The sequence below is a fragment of the Glycine max genome, chromosome 17 (genome assembly GCF_000004515.6).
Source record: "Glycine max cultivar Williams 82 chromosome 17, Glycine_max_v4.0, whole genome shotgun sequence".
Classification (NCBI taxonomy): Eukaryota; Viridiplantae; Streptophyta; class Magnoliopsida; order Fabales; family Fabaceae; genus Glycine; species Glycine max.
This window is the reverse complement of record NC_038253.2, coordinates 33,314,468-33,334,502: the sequence shown is the minus strand read 5'-3', so window position 1 is coordinate 33,334,502 and position 20,035 is coordinate 33,314,468. Positions and strand designations below refer to the sequence as shown.

General features: G+C 32.5%; 1 protein-coding gene across 1 annotated transcript; it reads left to right on the top strand.

Moving 5' to 3' along the window:
* Positions 1-3,128: 3,128 nt before the first annotated feature.
* LOC121173880 (pleiotropic drug resistance protein 1-like) lies at positions 3,129-18,340 on the top strand. The gene is made up of 2 exons (XM_041011419.1): positions 3,129-3,500; positions 18,235-18,340. The coding sequence occupies exons 1-2, from the start codon at positions 3,181-3,183 to the stop codon at positions 18,338-18,340; spliced, it is 426 nt and encodes a 141-aa protein (XP_040867353.1). The 5' UTR covers positions 3,129-3,180.
* Positions 18,341-20,035: the final 1,695 nt, after the last annotated feature.

The window sequence follows — 20,035 nt, the reverse complement described above, 5'->3', positions numbered from 1 at the left end:
GACCTAAATACTAAATTGGTATTTGACGATATTAAAAAAGTTATTAATACATATTGACAAAATTATAGAAAAATTACTCATTTATTCACAATAGTTATACAAAATTTACTTTTTAGTCATACACTTTAAAATTTATTTAAATTTTGTAACTTTTTTAAAACTTAAACTGTCCTCGTTATTATTATCATAATTAAAAGCACGATGTAAGTATATTCTTATCCTCTCTTATATATTTTATATTCTTCCAAGAGGTTTAGGGATCACTTTTTTTTTTTATCTTGATTTAAATTTTCTTACTCTCTTATATATTTTGCTGTTGTAATTTGAGATAATGAGAATCTCACTCTAAAAAAATCTTACTTAACTAATAATGATCATTTTGTACATATAAGAGATGAAGGATGATCAAACTAAATTTTTTTATGAAGATATGCATCAAATAATTACTATAGTTATGAAACATGTAAAAGTGGACTCGAATGATAATTTTTCATGTAAGAGTTTCAAAGGTATGACTTTAATTACCCTCTCTTCATAGTTTCTTTTCTTTTTTTTTCTAATCCATTCTTGAGTATTAGTATCTATATGACACCATTTTCATAATATTCTTCTGCATATTAGTATCTATTATTTAATTGTATTTTTCTATTGACTTTTATTTGATAAAAATAACGTACTTTTCTTTTTGCATACTTTCTTGGCATACATGTAGGGAGATTAGAAGCTTTAATTGATCACTATTAAATTAGCAGGTGTTTTCTTCCATATTCTTTATTTTTTTATTTGTTCAAATGTTTCTTTTTCTTTTGGCTTAACATTATTTTTTTTCATTTTGCTATTGCAATTTGAGAGAAGAGAACTTCACCCAATATATGTTACTTAATTAGCTTACAATACTGATGTTTTTGTACTCATAAGAGATGGAAGTTCATCATCCAATGAATTTGGCCAAACATAGAAAGTGAGGATCAGGTGCATCACATAATTAACAATTAATATCTTATATATATATATATATATATATATATATATATATATTCTTTTATCGTTTTTCAGTTTATTATTATTCTATCTTTTGTTTTTATCATTATCATTCAACTACTTCATATATGTATTTTTATTTTCCTTTTTGACTATATTTCAAATAAATAATGTATCTATTTTTATCCTTTCTCATTTTTAAAAACAAAAAATCAAGGCTTAAACATGTTTTTGATTCTTGATATATACCCGAATTTTGCGTTTGATCCTTGATCATTTTTTCTTCTTCGAATCGGCTCTATGATATTTGAAAAGTTTTATTTTAGATCTCTACCGTTAGTCAAGTGATGATTTGTTTGTTAAATATTTGATAACACGATTTGTCGCGACTCAGAAACCACCGGTATTTGTTTCAACATCAATATTAAATTCTTTGGCATTTAAAAAACCACTAGAATAAATTAAAGCAAAATCGCGGGGTTGGCGATGGCGGTGATGGCGATCAAGGTTCTGGCGGCTTCGGTGACGCTAGAGATGACGACAGACATCGCCTTCTCAACGGGGCGATGGTTGGCACAAAGGGTTTCTTGTAGTGCTCGGAAGGGACCCTGGGTTGCCAACGACGACCAAAACCCCTCCCTTCGCACCTTCCTCTCCCACCTTGACCATCAAGGCCCTGTCCCTCAAACACCCGCCCCCCTCGTCATTTTCATTCCACAACTCCTCTTTTAGAATGAATTTTTCTTTGAGGAGTGAGGGTGGGGGTTGCATCACTGGCGTAGCATTACCAATTTCTAAATCTCGAAGGTCTCCACAAACCCCCTTTAGCGTCTTCATTGACGTTGGTGTTTTCGATTGGGGTTTGTTTGGGTGAAGTGTAGGATTGTGACTTTGGAGGAGTGAAATAATGGTTTGGGTGAGAGAAGGTGACATGCTATTGGTGTCAATCTATTGATTTTTTTTTGGGAGATTTGTTGATATTAAGTTAATAATACTAATTCCTAAATTATGTTTTTCTGAGTTTTTAATTAACCCACTACAAAAGCATCCACTCCAAAGACATTGAACAAAGATGATGAAACATGAAAGGAGTAGACCAAAGGGGTTCATGATAGGAGGAAGAAAGAGAAGAGGGTGGAAGAGAGAGTAGCAAAAAAGAAGGGTGGAATAAGAGAGAGAAAAAAATTCATTTTAAATTTGATTATAAAAAAAATATTAGCGTTTTTTGAGTCACTACAAACCTCGTTATCAAATATTTAACGGACATGTCATCATTTAACTGATCAGAGAGATCTAAAAAAAACTTTTCCAATACTAAAGAACCGATTCAAAGAAAAAATTTATCAAAGATCAAACACAAAAATTGAGTATATATCATAAATCAAAAACATTATCAAGCCAAAAGTTAATAATTAATTCTACTTTTACTTTATATCTTTAACTTATAATTAATTTTTTAACATGACATGAAAAGACTGTATTATAGATGATAATTAGGTTCGATTAAGTGTGTAATATATATATATATATATATATATATATATATATATATATATATATAATTGATGCAAAAGCCACACATGTATTTTATAAGAAAAAATTATTAAATAGTACATAATTTACAACAGTAATCAAATTTAATATATAAATAAAATAATAATAATAATAATTATTATTTATGATACATAATGCATATTTATTATTCTTTAAGATATGTCTAAATTTATAAGAATAAAAAATTATAATACCTTATAATTGACCATTATGAAAAATATTTATTATTATTGTCATATTTGTAAAGTATTTAATAAAACTTTCACTCGCTAATTTAATCTCAACCATTATTTTTGAAAAAGGTGTCTATAAAATTGTTTATATTTTAAATAAATTGTTAATTTTATTAATTGAATTAATTATTATTGTTGGTAACATTATCTTTCCGAATTCACTAAAAGTGACAAAACAATTAATAACTTATAAAAATTAAAATATAATAATACTAAACAATTAGGACCAATATATAAGTAATAATTATTAAATATATAAATAATCCTAATAATAATTAAATTACATGATCTAAAGTCTCAAATATATAATAATCCTTATAAATGAATAAATTTAAAGATTATGAGAACTAAGAGCGAGGACATGCTCAAAGATTGATTTCTCTAATCTTTTTGTTCTAGTTGTGTGAGATAAATGGAGGGCAGTGACATATCCAGAGTTGATAGTGCAAGAGCCAGTGGTTATAACATATGGAGGAACAACAGCATGGATGTTTTCTCAACATCTGAACGCGAAGATGACGAAGAGGCTCTCAAATGGGCAGCCATAGAGAGACTCCCGACGTATCTTCGCATTCGGAGAAGCATACTCAACAATGAAGATGGGAAAGGGAGAGAAGTTGACATCAAGCAACTAGGCCTGACAGAGAGAAAGTTTCTTATGGAGAGGCTTGTGAAGATAGCAGAAGAAGATAATGAAAGGTTCTTGTTGAAACTCAGGGAAAGAATGGACAGGTTAGAGTCTTTCTTTCTTTTTCTTTTTCTTTTTTTTTTATCAGCGAAAAAAGAGAATATATTAATTATGGTACAAGATATACCCTCCAATATCAGTCTCAGGGAGCAAGTTACAATCAAGGATAGAAGTTCCTAGCTATATGCAGTCAACAATTTTCCAAAAATAACTATACCCTATGGCAAACCCACAACCCAACATTTAACAACAATTACCCCAAAAACATGAAAAACTGAAACAAAACATTCTGAGAGAACCATACTTTTCCACTACACATCCACCCTCCCGAACAGATCGAAGTCTACTATTCAACGCTACAACAAAAAAAGGTGAGAACACAATAGCTTGACTCGAGATACCTTCATGCAGAGAAATAAATTCCTGGACATGATAAGCATTGATTAGCGGAGTAACGAAAAAAGTCGAAATATCCTCTCATCATAGACCTGGCAGAGAGCACAATCTTTTGTATAAGCAAACATATATCCAGATTTCCTGCCTTAAACACACATATTTCTGATAATCCAAATGTTCCACACAACAGCTGCCCATACAACCCACCATTTCTCTTTGTTGATCTTTGACCTTCTGTTGAAAACATACTGCCAGAAGTGCATACGAGGCGATTGTGGTAGAACGGCATAAGCCTCTGTCCAAAAATAACATTGCTTCCATACAGTATCAATGCTTTTACAAAAAAACAGAACATGCGACAATTTTCCCCCCTTCACTATTACAAAAAGGGCAGGTAATCTATTCAACATGATTGTCTAAATAAACACCTTCACTTTTGGTGGAATATGTAACTTCCATACTTGACACATAGTTTCCTTGCCACCCACCTTCAAATCATTTAGAGCTGAATATGCAGTTGCTGCTGTGGAGAACAACCCATCTTTAGACTCTAGCTATGACACCCTCTACCCCATACATATATGTACTAATAAAAGGAAAATAAAATCATAATTAATTAAAAGTTTTTAAAACATATTAAAAAAAATCATTTCAAAAGGATAAAAGACTCACATTCACTTTCTTTTACATCATATTCAAACTTGTCCAAATAGATAATAAAGTCATATCGGCTCAAACAAGGTCATCAAGACTTCATATAATTAATATAGAAACTTATACCCTAATGTCACATCTTATTAGAGTATTGTGTCCCGACGTCTCCTTAAAGCAATTCACCTAGTCATCTGCTCCCCCGAACACAAAGTTCAAGATCATCACAGGATTCAAACACAAACAACACACAGGAAGTGGGTTATCACATTCCTAACTAATGGAGAGAAACAAGATAACATGTAGGTATTAATATCATATAAACAAAATAAAACTTACTTAAACATAACTCATGTCATTTCACCATTTTGTCGCCCAACATCACATCACAACACAACACATCTCATTCATTTTCACAACATTCACGTACTCAAGGATCAAAACACAATATCACCAAGTCAATCAATATCGATCAATACACAAGCGTTATGCAATATATACATTAAGACTCAATACTATATGCAATGTGGTACCATGTCAGTGAAAAATCTCGTCGGGCGCCTAGGAGTACATGACAAGACAAACCACACACTAGTAAGTTAGGTCACTCTCACTAGGTAAAATCATAGGGAGACCAGTCAGGGTCACGCTGTTTTGCGAGAATGCTCCAACCATGTGGGATCGACATAAGCTTAAAGGAGCACTCAAACCGAGTGTATTTACCCCCAAGGCCTACACTTTGAAGAGTCCGTCAGGGTCTCTCCCTCTTGATTCAGGTCCAACCCATAAAACATTTTAGCACACAGACTCTATCTATGAACTGTACAAAACACATGACTCCTCAATTATTCTCAAAATAGTTTTATCTCGTTGCGCTTGTGATTAAACTCGTCGGGTCCCCATAGTGATTCCCATCACAATACTCGTCGCCCTTAAAGGGTCTTATTATTAACTCGTTGCCCTTGAAAGGTCTTATAGTCGTGTGATTGTACAATTCATAGCTCACAACTCAATGCACACAACATCTCAATGCACTAATATATTACAAGTCAATACATACTCAATTTATCATATATATTCGGTTTCAATCACAATGGTATAATCCTAAAATAGCATGTTGTCACACCTCATGAATCATACACACTTTACCTATGAACTATGCAATACACACAACTACTCAATTGTTTTCAAAATCATTTTAACTCGTTGTGCTTGTGATTAAACTCGCCGGGTTCCTACAATGGATCCCATAACAATACTCGTCGCTCTTAAAAGATCTTACAATTGTGTGATTGAGTAGTTCATAGCTCACAACTAAATACATACATCTCATTTCAATACACATGTATTTCATCATTCATCACAGGTTCAATTTATCACATACTCACAATTTGAATCACCATTTCATAATCTCAAGATAACAATTTATATAAAAGGTTTATCACAACATGGGGAGTAAAACCCCTCAAATAATTTCACATAATTATATCAAAATCATGGGTCAAAACACAAAAACATCAAGAGCACTCAAGTTTATCAATTAATTCTAATCAGAACATCAATTGGTACATAAAACACAACAATATTGTATTTATAATCGTAAAGGAAAAATTGTAATTCAATAAATATCCCAAAATAAACTCCAATTTAATCCTCTAAGGATCCCTACACATGTTCATTCTAACCCCAATTGCGATAAACTCATCCCTTACCTCTAAGCGGCTCACGTGTGTATTGTGACAACAATAGCGGCATCTCTAGCGGTTTCCTGAGATTCCTCAAGTCCCTCTGACTGCTCTGATAGGGTTTCCAAATGTTAGAGAGAAGGAGAAAGGATTGAAGCCTCCATTCCATGGTCCTATTTGTAATGCATCTTTCTCCCTCCACAGACATTATTTTGCAAATCCCAATGGTGAAGACGTGCGGAAAAGAATCTCGAACCACATATCAAAATTTCACGACAGTTTTGGGTTTCTGCGAGAAAAGAAAAAACTATAATGTAAAGGGTATTTCTCTCAGCTTCGACATCTTTTTGTAATTCCCAACGGAGAGAATGTTCGAAATTGAGTTGCAAACTTGGTGCTTAAATTTCACGACGATCCAACGGTGAATGAGTCCGAGATCATCATTCTGGGACAAGTTTGGTGGTATGCGGGAAAAGAAAGGATTTTGAGAGGAGAGAGGAAAACGAAAGTGAGAGGGAGAGAAACCGCACAGACTGCTGTCAGTTTGAAAAATGACCTAGCATGTCTATTTATAGCTAGGTACTCTTAGTCTATTATTTACTCTATTTTTTATTACTTTATAAACAAACACTCTATTTTATTTCCTATCAAATGAATAAATCAAATATCATTTTTATTTTCCTTCAAACCATTATTTTAATAAAGTTATTTCTCCTTATTTATTTAATTACAAAAATCTCATCTTTTTTTTTTCTTCTAAAACTCTATTTATTTTAAATGAAAAACCTTTTTAATTTAATTCACGAAAAATGGGATGGTACACTAGCAAAATCCACTTGTCACTCCTTTCCTTACTTAAGGTAATATTAGTCATAACGGTACTAAATTTTTTGTAAAGATTCCTTCTCCTGTCAAAATATCAAGAGGCCAGAAAATATTTTACAGTATGATAAGAGCTTTTGTTTTTTTGGAAAAACCTATTTGCCTTCTATGACCTTTCTTTCTTAAATAGATAGCAAAATATATGTTTTTCAAGGAGATGAGAGATTACAGGAGTTATACAAGGAATGGAGGGATTATAGGAGATTCCCTACTATCGGAGATATATAGGGAAGGGAGAGATTATCAGAGATTTTCTAACAGATATAAACCTATTAAAATGGATAATAAATTACATTAATATACATTAACACCCCCCTTCAAATTGATGCTGGTAGGTCAACCAACAACAATTTGTCAACAAGAAACTGATGACGCTGTCTAGTCATAACTTTGGTAAAGATATCAACCACTTGAAGATCTGTGGAGATGTAAGGAAGTGAGATAACTTTACTGGTCAAGGCTTCCTTAATATAATGACAATCAACCTCAATATGCTTGGTTCGTTCGTGAAACACGGGATTTGCAGCAATCTAAATAGCACTTGTATTATCAGTATGAAGAGGGGTAAAGTTAGGCTGTGAAAATCCAAGCTCCTCCAAAAGACTGTGTAACAACATAATTTCAGAACAAGCAGAAGACATTGAATGATATTCAGCCTCAATAGAAGATTTAGAAACACGATCATGCTTCTTAGATTTCCAAGAAATGAGGGCATCGCTGAGAAACATACACCAACCTGTAGTAGATCGACAGGTATCCGGACACCCTGCCCAATCAGCATCACTATATGCCATAAGCTGTAAAGGTGAGCCTCAAGGAAGGAATAACCCATGTGTAGGGGACCTTATAAGATAGCGGATAATGCGACGAACAACAACAAAATGAAGATGTCAAGGAGAAGACATAAACTAGCTGACTTGGTGAACAACATACGATATGTCAGGTCGAGTTGTCATTAGGTAGCTAAGACTTCCTACCAAACACCGATAGAGAGTTGGATCAGCCAAAAGATCCCCTTCATCTTTCCTGTATTTGATGTTTACTTCCATAGGAGTATCAACTGAAGTAGTGCCTTCCAAATCAGCCAAAGTTATCAAATCTTGAATGTACTTATGCTGGTTTAAAAATATGCCATTGGATCGATGATGTACCTGCAATCCTAAAAAATATGTGAGTTGGCCAAGATCTTTCATGTGGAATGTTGCATGTAGCACGACTTGAAGCTTAGTAATCAACCCATTATTAGTTCTCGTAATGATTAGATCATCCACATAAACCAAGATGAGAACTATACCCGAGGGAGACTTGTGGAAGAAGAGAGAATAATCATATTGACTTTGTGTGAAGGAGAAATTAAGAAGCGTTGTACGAAACTTCTCAAACCAAGCTAGAGGAGCTTGTTTAAGCCCATACATAGAACGTTGTAGTTTACAAACATCATTAGGAAAGTAAGTAGTCATTCCAGATGGAAGCTTCATGTAGATTTCTTCTTTGAGATCACCGTGAAGAAAGACATTCTTCACATCCATTTGATGCAACGGCTAAGATTTAGAAGCAGCAATGGCGATGATGGTCTGAACGGTAGTCATCTTGGCAACAGGAGCAAATGTCTCCTTAGAATCAACCCCATGTTCCTGTTTATTACCAAGGGCTACTAATTGAGCTTTTCAGCGGTCCAAAGAGCCATCAGAATGAAGCTTAATAGAGAAAACCCATTTACTTCCAATAGGTTTGACCGTGGGAGGGCAAGAAACAATGTCCCAAGTGTGATTCTCTTGAAGTGCTTGTAGTTCTTCTTGTATTGCTTGTTTCCAACATTCATGTTCCATAGCCTGTGTGTAACAAGAGGGAATACAAATAGAAGACAAGGTAGCTAATAGAGATACATGTGTATAAAAACCATACCAATCAAGGGGTTTAGACAGTCGAGTGGACCGGCGAAGAGGTATGACAGGAGTGACAAGATCTAGTGTCGAGGTAGAATCATAAAGGGAGCTAGGATCAGTTGGACGACGTCTTTCATACACAAAACGAGGCTTGAACCGTTCCATAATTGTGGAAGAATCTGAAAAGTGTGGCATATGAGATAAAGAGGAAGATGGTGGGTCAATAAATGATGGAAAGAAATATTGATTTTCAAAGAAAACCATATTCCTAGGGATTCTAATACGACGAGACTGTGGATCATAACAAACATACCCTTTTTGAGTAATAGCATATCCTAGAAAAGCACACTTAACAAATTGGGTAGTAAATTTGTTATGTTCATGAGCAGGAATCATGAAGGGAACTAGGATCAGTTGGACGACGTCTTTCATACACAAAACAAGGCTTGAACCGTTCCACAATTGTGGAAGAATTTGAAAAGTGTGGCATAGGAGATAAAGAGGAAGATGGTGGGTCAATAAATGATGGAAAGAAATATTGATTTTCAAAGAAAACCACATTCTTGGAGATTCTAATACGACGAGACTGTGGATCATAACAAGCATACCCTTTTTGAGTAATAACATATCCTAGAAAAGCACACTTAACAGATTGGGTAGTAAATTTGTTACGCTCATGAGCAGGAATCATGAAGGGAACTAGGATCAGTTGGACGACGTCTTTCATACACAAAATGAGGCTTGAACAGTTCCACAATTGTGGAAGAATCTGAAAAGTGTGGCATAGGAGATAAAAAGGACGATGGTGGGTCAATAAACGATGGAAAAAAATATAGATTTTCAAAGAAAACCACATTCCTGGAGATTCTAATGCGACGAGACTGTAGATCATAACAAGCATACCCTTTTTGAGTAATAACATATCCTAGAAAAGCACACTTAACAGATTGGGTAGTAAATTTGTTACATTCATGAGTAGGAATCATGAAGGGAACTAGGATCAGCTGGACGACGTCTTTCATACACAAAATGAGGCTTGAACCGTTCCACAATTGTGGAAGAATCTGAAAAGTGTGGCATAGGAGATAAAGAGGAAGATGGTGGGTCAATAAACGATGGAAAAAAAATATAGATTTTCAAAGAAAACCACATTCCTGGAGATTCTAATATGACGAGACTGTGGATCATAACAAGCATACCCTTTTTGAGTAATAGCATATCCTAGAAAAGCACACTTAACAGATTGGGTAGTAAATTTGTTACGTTCATGAGCAGGAATCATGAAGGGAACTAGGATCAGCTGAACGATGTCTTTCATACACAAAACAAGGCTTGAACTGTTCCACAATTGTGGAAGAATCTGAAAAGTGTGGCATAGGAGATAAAGAGGAAGATGGTGGGTCAATAAATGATGGAAAGAAATATTGATTTTCAAAGAAAACCACATTCCTGGAGATTCTAATACGACGAGACTGTGGATCATAACAAGCATACCTTTTTTGAGTAATAACATATCCTAGAAAAACACACTTAACAGATCGGGTAGTAAATTTGTTATGTTCATAAGCAGGAAGATGCACAAAATGAACACAACTAAAAGTATGAAGATCAAAGTATGAAGGAGAATGCCTAAACAACTTAAAAAAAGGAGAAACATTTTGTAATGTAGGAGAAAGTAATCGATTTATTAAATGAACAACAGTAGAAAGTGCTTCACACCAAAAACGAGGAGGAACAGATGATTCAAGCAAAAGTGTTCTTACTATGTCAAGAAGGTGAGGATTCTTTCTTTCGGCAACACCATTTTGCCCCAGTGTGGATGGACAAGAACGCTAAGATATGATCCCTTGATTTTGAAGAAAACTTTGAAATTCATGAGACATATATTCTCCTCCAGAATCAGATCTTAAAATTTTTTATGTGGACAGAGAATTATGTCTCAATAAAAGTGCGACAAAACTTAGAAAAACAGAGAAAAATTCTGCCTTAGATCGAAGAAAGTATACCCAAGTAAATCGACTGTAGTCATCTATGAAAGTAACAAAATACTTATAACATGCATGAGAAACAATAATGGTAAAACAATGGGTTGCATGAGATGCATTATTTGGAAATGGTAAAACTTTACTTTTGCTAAGTTTGCATGTAATACAATCAAAAGGAATAGAAATTTTTTTATTGCCCAATGAACCAGATTTTAACAAGGTATTAAGTACATGAGAATTTGGATGCCCTAAACAATTATGCAACATTTTATTTATTTGTCTATCATCAATGCAGACTAGAGAAAGTAAAGGAAAAGTGAGACAAATTGTGGAAGAAGATAAGTGTAGCGGAAAAAGTCATCCCACTTTAGGTCCCTTCAGGATTATCTTCCCGGACACTTGATCCTGCACAGTACAACCAAAACAAGAAAATTGGACATTATAATCATGATCAACCAATTGGCCATCAGAAATAAGATTTGTGGAAAGATTGGGAGACACAAGAACATTAGTCAAGGAAGGGGAAATATCACCAATAGCACTGATAGGCAAAAAGTTGCCATCAACTATGTGAATTTTATGATTTCAATTATAGTTTTGCACATTGGAAAGAGACATATGGTCAGAAGCTCCAGAATCAAGGTACCAAGGTTTAGAAGAAAAATTAGGATGACCTGTGAGCCCAAATGCAGAAAGAATAATCTATTGTACCATTTCAGGAGGAAGTGTGTTTGCAGGTGGTGTAGGAACAAAAGTTGAAATAGGCAATGTAGTAGAGTTGGAGGCACCAACAGAGACATGATAAACAATTCCTTATTTCCTTTCAGGTTGAATCGGGCAAGCTGTGATGATATGCCCTCGCTGCTTGCAGTAATTACAAAATTTTTGTGGGCAATCCTTTGCAATATGACCAAATCCTTTATAGTTGTAGCATTGGACAAAATGAATATCTCTGCTCTTATTCCTTCCTTGTGCTACATATGCCACATTAATAGGAGCACTAGTATTGGTTTTGTGTTCCATAGCTGCTTGAGTTGTTATGCATTGTTCCTCTTGAAAGAGTTAATTCACTCAAGCAAGCATCCAAAGTTGGTACTGGGTTGCGGTTCATCAGATTAGAACGAGTGACTTCAAATTTAGATCGCAACTTCATCAAGAATTGGTCTCTCTTGTTGGTTTCGTGCATTTTTTGGACAACAAAGAGGGCTTCCTCAGAGATTCCAGCATAAATAATGTTTGAATATTCAGTCCAAAAGATTTTGAAAACCAGAAAAATATTCCTCAATTGAGAGACTCCCTTGTGTAAAATTAGCCATCTCATATTCCAATTGAAATCTCCTAGCTGTGTTCTCTTGATTATAAACCTTTTTTTAAATAATCCCACATTTCCTTAGTAGTTTTATAAGGCCTCAGATTAAGGATAAAGTGAGCCTCAATTGAGCTAAGTATCCAGGTCATGATTTGAGCATCTTTGATTTCCCATTTTGCCAAATCCTCTGGACTAGTAGGTGCTGGTTTTTTCCATCAATATGACCCCATAAATCTTTCCCTTTGACAAATAATTTGAATTGAAACTCCCAAGCAGAATACTTTTTTCCATTGAACCGAACAAGAAAGGAATCAGACTTTTCATAAGACATGATGGATTAATAAGGTTCAACAATTGAAGTAATGACAGAGCACAACAATAAAATCAGAAACCTATGAAAATGCACAAACAGAAGGCATAAGACTTTAAAACAAAACCTGATTGCAAATCACTTTGCTTGCTCTAGATCTCCCAGGAAGATAAGTCACAAAGACACCCACAAGATCACAAGACAAGAATAAAGTTTTCTATGGACCAGAACACAAGAGTTGACCACGATTCAGAGAGTTATGGCTCTGATACCATGTCAAAATATCAAGAGACCAAAAAACATTTTACCGTATGATAAGAGCTTTTGTTTTTTGGAAAAACCTATTTTCCTTCTACGACCTTTCTTTCTTAAATAGACAACAAAATATATGTTTTTCAAGAAGATGAGAGATTACAAGAATTATACAGGGAAGGAAGGGATTATAGGAGATTCCCTATTGTCAAAGATATATAGGAAAGGGAGGGATTATCAGAGATTTTTTAACAGATATAGACCTATTAAAATGGGTAATAAATTACATTGATATACATTAACATCTTCCACTCAAACCAAGGCAATCTCCACAAAAGTTCCCACCTCCACATATCACCACCCCAAACTCCCATATTCCCAATTATTTCCTCTTTTTGCTCAGAATTCATGAAGATTTCAGGGAAAGATGATGCTAATGGCTCTTCCCCTAACCAACTATCATGCCAAAAATTAATTCGACCACCATTGCCCACCTTCCATCTAGACCTTATTCATAGTGATTTGTGTGATTTGCATGCTACTCCATCATTAGGTCATAAAAATATCTTGTTACTTTTATTGATGATGCATCAAGGTATTGTTATGTATATTTATTAAATACAAAATATGAAGCTCTTGATAAATTTAAAATTTATAAGAAGAAAGAGGTAGAACTTCATCAAAATGGGCTAATCAAAACTCTTCGTACGGATAGGGGAAGTGAGTATTATGATCCGGTTTATTTTCAATCTACTGGAATAATACATCAAACTATAGCTCCCTATACACCACAACAGAATGGTGTAACCGAAAGGAAGAATAGAACCTTGAAAGAAATGGTGAATTCTATGTTATCTTATTCGGGTTAAAGTGAAGGATTTTGGGGTGAGGCTATGTTGATAGCCTGTTACTTGTTGAACCGAATTCCTAACAAAAGGAATAAGGTTACCCCATATGAACTTTGGCTAGGGCATATAGTCAAGTATATAATGGGAAGTCTAGACACTTGGGTGTTAGACACAACATGGTTCGGGAGTTAATCATGCATGGTGTGATATCAATGGAGTTTGTGAGAACTCAGCATAATTTGGCCGATCATTTAACCAAAGGGTTAAGTAGAGATCTCGTGAAAAGGTCAGCTATGGGATTAGGATTAAAGTCCATCTGAAATCTCTTATGTTAAGATACCCAATTCCCATCTAATATGACATTAGGTGCTGAATTCAATGTGGAAAGCTTAACATGTAGAGATTGGAACACATCATCGAAAGTATCCCAAAAGGAATGTGTTCGGTTCTGTAAGTTAAGGAGGTTGAAGTATAACTTCTCAATGGTTCTTTTGAAAAATTGCATTTGCAGGTGCAAGAAAGAAAAGAACTACCTATATAAGCATGAAGTTTAGCCGCTTCAAGAAGCTGGGACTTGGCTTTGACGTGCTTATGAAGGATAGGGACACAGGCTAGTAAACTAGTGTCGAGCAAGAGTAATGTTATAAACTATTGTGCAGATTATATTCATGTATTCATTATGAATAGAAAGGGTTCAATCCTTAGTGACACCCTGATATTCGAATATTTGAAACGTGTAATTTGCTAAGATGAAATTCAATCGTCACGATATTTCATCTATGCAGTAGTTTGTTGTATGTTATGACTTTGGTGATTTGATCGGTAATTACACTAAAATGGGGGAGGTTTGTTGGACATTTTAGTGTAATTGATCTCTTTATTATGTTAAAATAAGAGTGTACGCTTATTTTAATGTAATAACGAGATGTTCGGTTTATGCAAATTTTGGAAGTTACATGGAAGTTACTAAAACTTCCATCAACGGTTGGAAGTTACTAAAACTTCCATCAACGACAGTTTTTAAAAAAGAAATAACTTCCATTAACCGCCAAAAACCACCTGTTCTTTGATCATAAATAATCATTCTGGTTCAGAAAGCATAACGGGTGACAAAACATACAAGACCAAAACAAAACTCTTGAATTATAATCTTCTGATTTTATCCGATTGAACAATTTTGGTTGAACCCCGAAATTTGATTCAATCTGAAAGTGTTATACACGACTTCAGATTTATCCAGTATCATCTCGATTTTCAAATTAACCAACAAAAACTATCTTCCTTATTAATTCCATTATTTTTTTAAATCGTGATGTTTTGACATTTTTTCATTACTTTTTCTTCACGTGCCTATACCTATACTTTATCTCACATTCATACTTTTTTTTTTCTTTTTGGGCTATTTAAAAAAAAAATCTCACATTCATAATGTAGCGCAAGTGTTACATTTTGACATATATTTTTATACCCTTTATTCACATCTCTTTACCTGTACTTTATATTACATTCATACTTTTCTTTCTTTTAGGGTTAGAAACAACAAAATATTGACTTTTTGATTTTTTTGCCAATATTTTGTCAGGTATAACGCAAGTATGAATAAATGTTGTATGTATGAGAAATGTTAATTTCACACGTTTTGTCTTTCCTTTTAAGATACTACTAGTCGGTAACCCGTGCATACGCATGGGTCATTTCGCTAAATGATTTTCAATGAAAGAATTAAAAAAAATGTACTTTAAAAAAAGTAAAAAGACTAACATTCATATATTATTATTATTATCATCATCATCATCATCATCATGTAGGCTTTGGGTTCCTTAAAAAAAGGATGCACTTTGGGACTTTATTCTTCAATATTGTCCTGTGAATCCTATTGTTGCAATCCTTGCATGGGTAAAGCACCATCACCTTCAGCACTGTCGTTGCTACTGCATGCTATCCCAAAAATCAAACCACAAAAAAGTAGATAAAAAAAAGTAAAAGAACCGTAATCAAAATTGCAAAAAATAGAATGAAGATCAGAAGAGAACTCTATCAAAAACATTGCGTCCGCCAAAGATGCAACACACTTGTTGGGAACAACAATCGTGGCTATTTATTTACGAAAACATAATTAAAATATCAAAATAACAAAAGCAGAAGATGGATGAAAGTCGGAGAAAGAAAAGATTAACGAAAAGAGAGAGTAATAAGGAAGAAAAAGAGATAAATGGAAGAAGAGAAGATTCAGATTTGAGCCAGATTATTAAGCAAAATTAAATGGGAAGTTGAAATCCGTCAATTGGAGAATGACATACACCAGGAACCTCAAAGAAAAATATCTCAATGTTCACTCTTGGCATTACAACATAAAAAAGAGCCTTGAGCTAGAGCATACATAATAATAATAATAATAATAATAATAACAACAACAACAACAACAATAAAATTAAATAGAATCCTAATCCAGCTTCCTGCAACAACAATAAATTTTATGATTTAAAATGTAAAATTACAGTATGATATAAACGGTATAAATAGCAGCATACTTTTGGAGGCTCCAATAATTGTTAATAATAATAATAATAATAAATGATTTCAGGTATGGGCACAACAGGTACATCTCTTTCGTTAGATAGTTTGTTGCAAGAAGTTGGATTAGGATTCTATTTAATTTTATTGTTGTTGTTGTTATTATTATTATTATCATTATTATTTTTTATTATTATAATAATTATTGTTATTAATTTTTATTTTATATGATGTACTTGTTGTACATGAACATTTTTGTTTTTGTAATTATAATAATAATAATAATAATAATAAAAAATAATAATGATAATAATAATAATAATATAAATGTTTTTTTTTAACAAAGTTTGTTATCTTCTTGGCTCTTTCTCTCTCTAGGAATTGCCGCTGCCTATTTCTAAACCAAAGAATTGAACAAATAATAAAAATAATTTTAACATTTATAATTTAAATGTTTACAACTAACAGAAATTAGGCAATTGCAGATCAATACGCAGCGAGTGTAACAAAGTATGAAAATTTTATTTTAAAAAAATTCAAGTTAAAAATGAGAGGAACACTAACATCTTCAAATCCCATGGTTGCCGTGACTTACTGATGGTGGAGAGAAGAGATCACAAAAGCAAATGACGAACGAAAAAAATGAGAATAGCATGACTGCAATTGTAAAGAAGAAAATGAAACACGAATTGATAAGAATGAAGAAAGAAGAGATAAATCCATAGCAGAATAGCATGAAATTTGAAGTTGAAGTACCTCTCAAATAGCTTGAACCTTCCATCAAAATAATAATAATCATAATAATAATAAACATGCATAAAACAAAGCACAAAGAAAGAAACTTGGCGGCTGGATGTTTTTTCGTGGATCATGTTGCGAGCAGGAAAATCAGAAAGGAAAAAAAAGGAAAGATTAATAATGAAGGAAAAATATGAAACAAACTAAATAATAATAATAATACCTACAGTAAAATGTAACTTAATCTCCATGGCTAAAATCGTTGTCCGCGAGAAACTGTTACGAAGGTTGAACAATATATTTGTCACCAATGCCAGTGTTTAGTGTAGTCAATCACATCTGCTTAGAAAAAGAAGATAATAAATCTAAAATTGTCCCGCAAAAACGTACACCATATTTTATTCTATAATGATTAATATGCAAATTAGAAATTACATACTAACACATCAGATGAAGCTTGTCCACTCAATATTTCTTCAAATATAGTAAGTCATATACACGTTTAGGAATTTCAAGAAGCTCATGTTTTTTAGTTGTACATCCACTCAATAAAACATCAATTTATTTTCTTTCCTAATTCTTTTTATTTATTTTCTGATTAGAAAACAAATAAGAAACTATAGGAGAACAAAGCTTACATAATAATAATAATAATAATAATAATAATAATAATAATAATAATAATAAAACAAATCACACAAAAAGAAACTTGATCGTTGAATGTAATCAAATGTAATAATGACAAAAATATGATACAATGATTCAACAATTAATTACGTGTATATTAATATTTAATGAATTGTTATATATAGTAATCAAATATTATATGTTAAAAAATGTAATGAAAGCCATAATTTCTTGATGTTGAATCATTGTATGTTAAGATGATTTGATTGGATAACAATTAAAATAATTAAAAAAATTCAATTGGAATAATATGTTTACTATTACTATTAGCATTAACATTGAATAAATTAAATAAATATTAATTGAATAGTTAAAGTATTATATATTAACCTTAATGATACGATAATTCAAATTCAAATTAGAAATTTAAAAATCTTGCATGATTTCAGTTTCAATTTTATAGACACAGTAAGGAAAAACATGAAACAAATAACTATAACTAAATAATAATAATAGCCATAATCCATCTAAAAAAATTGTCATTCTACGGGAATATGTTGTAGTCACTACTAATGGCACATGTTGTCCTATCATATTGTTCCCATTTTTCTTTGTACTCTTTCTTAATTTTTGTTATTTTTTTTGTTTTGATTAATTATTGTTATCATTATTATTAATCTCCATTCCTTTCTCAGGACCACACTCTTCCATTCCACCCCTCCCCTGCAACATAAACGCCGCAATCATTGGGACTCCGTTAGTTTCTCTCAATTCCCTACGCTTTATCTTTTTGTCATTTGATTCAACAACTTCTCTTGATTTATATCAATTTTTGTCTCTTTTAATTATGGATCTACATTATACAACTCATTCATTTCACCAACAAATAATATAATATGCTATTACTATAAGCGAAGAATAGGTTGTTTATTTTACAAAAGTGAGAATAAAAAAATGCATAATCTCGAGCAGAAAAAATTGAGTAAGAATCAATGACTTATTTGTCATATAAGAATAACAAAAAACAAATAGTTTCCAATCATTGGTTGATGGAAGAGCTACAGTAACTTCAATTTTGTGAATATTGAAGCAAGAATCCTATCCTTGCCGGAATGTGAGAGCCTAAAAATTGATATACCCAAAGTGAAAATAAAAAAATGTAGAATCTTAGAAAAATAAACATTAAAACACAAAAAAAAAAAAGAATGTTGTTTTAATTAATATAATTTCTTATTTTCATCAAGCAAGAGCTATGAACAGATTGCTACTTGAGAAATTCTTCTTCCACCATCTTAATAACTATGCATGCAGCTCATCAATAACACTTGATCAAGACACAGGGTTCCACATCTCTGACTCTGAAATGCTAACAAAAATTTCCAAAAAAAATATTACATCATCACACTTGATCAAGAAGGAGAAAAAACATAATAAAATAGAATCTATCAATAAAGTCACAACTGCATGAAATTTGAATTCCAAAAAAAATAAAAAATATGTGAAATTAAAAAAATTATCAGACACAAATAATACATGAATATAGAATGAAGTGGGGGGGGGGGGGGAATTGTAACAATGAGAATTAGGTATTAATCAAATTTTTAAGAAAATAATATATTATTTTAAATACTTTTCTATAGAATCAGTCTTTTTTTTTTTTAAAAAAAAAGAGAAAGTTTGTTTTTTTATGATGATAAACAAATAGTATAAATAAATAAATTAACTTTTTTCTTAAATGTTTTAAAAATAATTGATGCAACATAATTTGGGAATTATTTTTCTTATTATGTAACTACTTTTTTTTAGTACATGCAAAGGATCACATAGGAAGTGTTGTAAGGTTTGCTATGGTGGTGTTTCACGGGTTCCAATTTATGTTCCTGTTCCAGGTTTTCATTTTTCATTCCAAAAACAGAGATGTACAATTAAAACATTATTAAAGAAACTTTCTGCAGATTCTATTGTGAGTTCATTTGAATCACACCTCAGAGTCTGAAAAAGTTCCTCAAGTGGCACGATTTCCTGCAAAGAGATTAAATGGAAAAAAGAAAAAAAAAACAAAATAGAACCATAATCCACACAAAAATTGAGGAAATTTGTCAAAAAACAAAACAGAACTTAAAACTTTCAACACCAGGAACATAAAAACAAAACCCAGAAACACTCATCAATCCCATGCTTACTACTCCTATTTTTCAACTGCAAAAAAAAAGGTAGACATGAATGATATGGCGGCAAGAAACACATCACCAACCAGTGAAGCAAAACGTAGTAATGTCTTGGAACATAATACCTATTGTAGCAAAAAAATAAAGTAAAAAACATTAGCTACCAAGCTGCAGTGAAAATGTTCATATCCTTTTTATTGTTATGCTAGAAAAAAAACAACAACAACAACATTTTTTTCCTTATTGTTTTTTTTTACCTGCAACAACAGAAAGCAATAGAGTAGTAATGTCTTGGAACATAATACCTGTTGTAGCAAAAAATAAAATA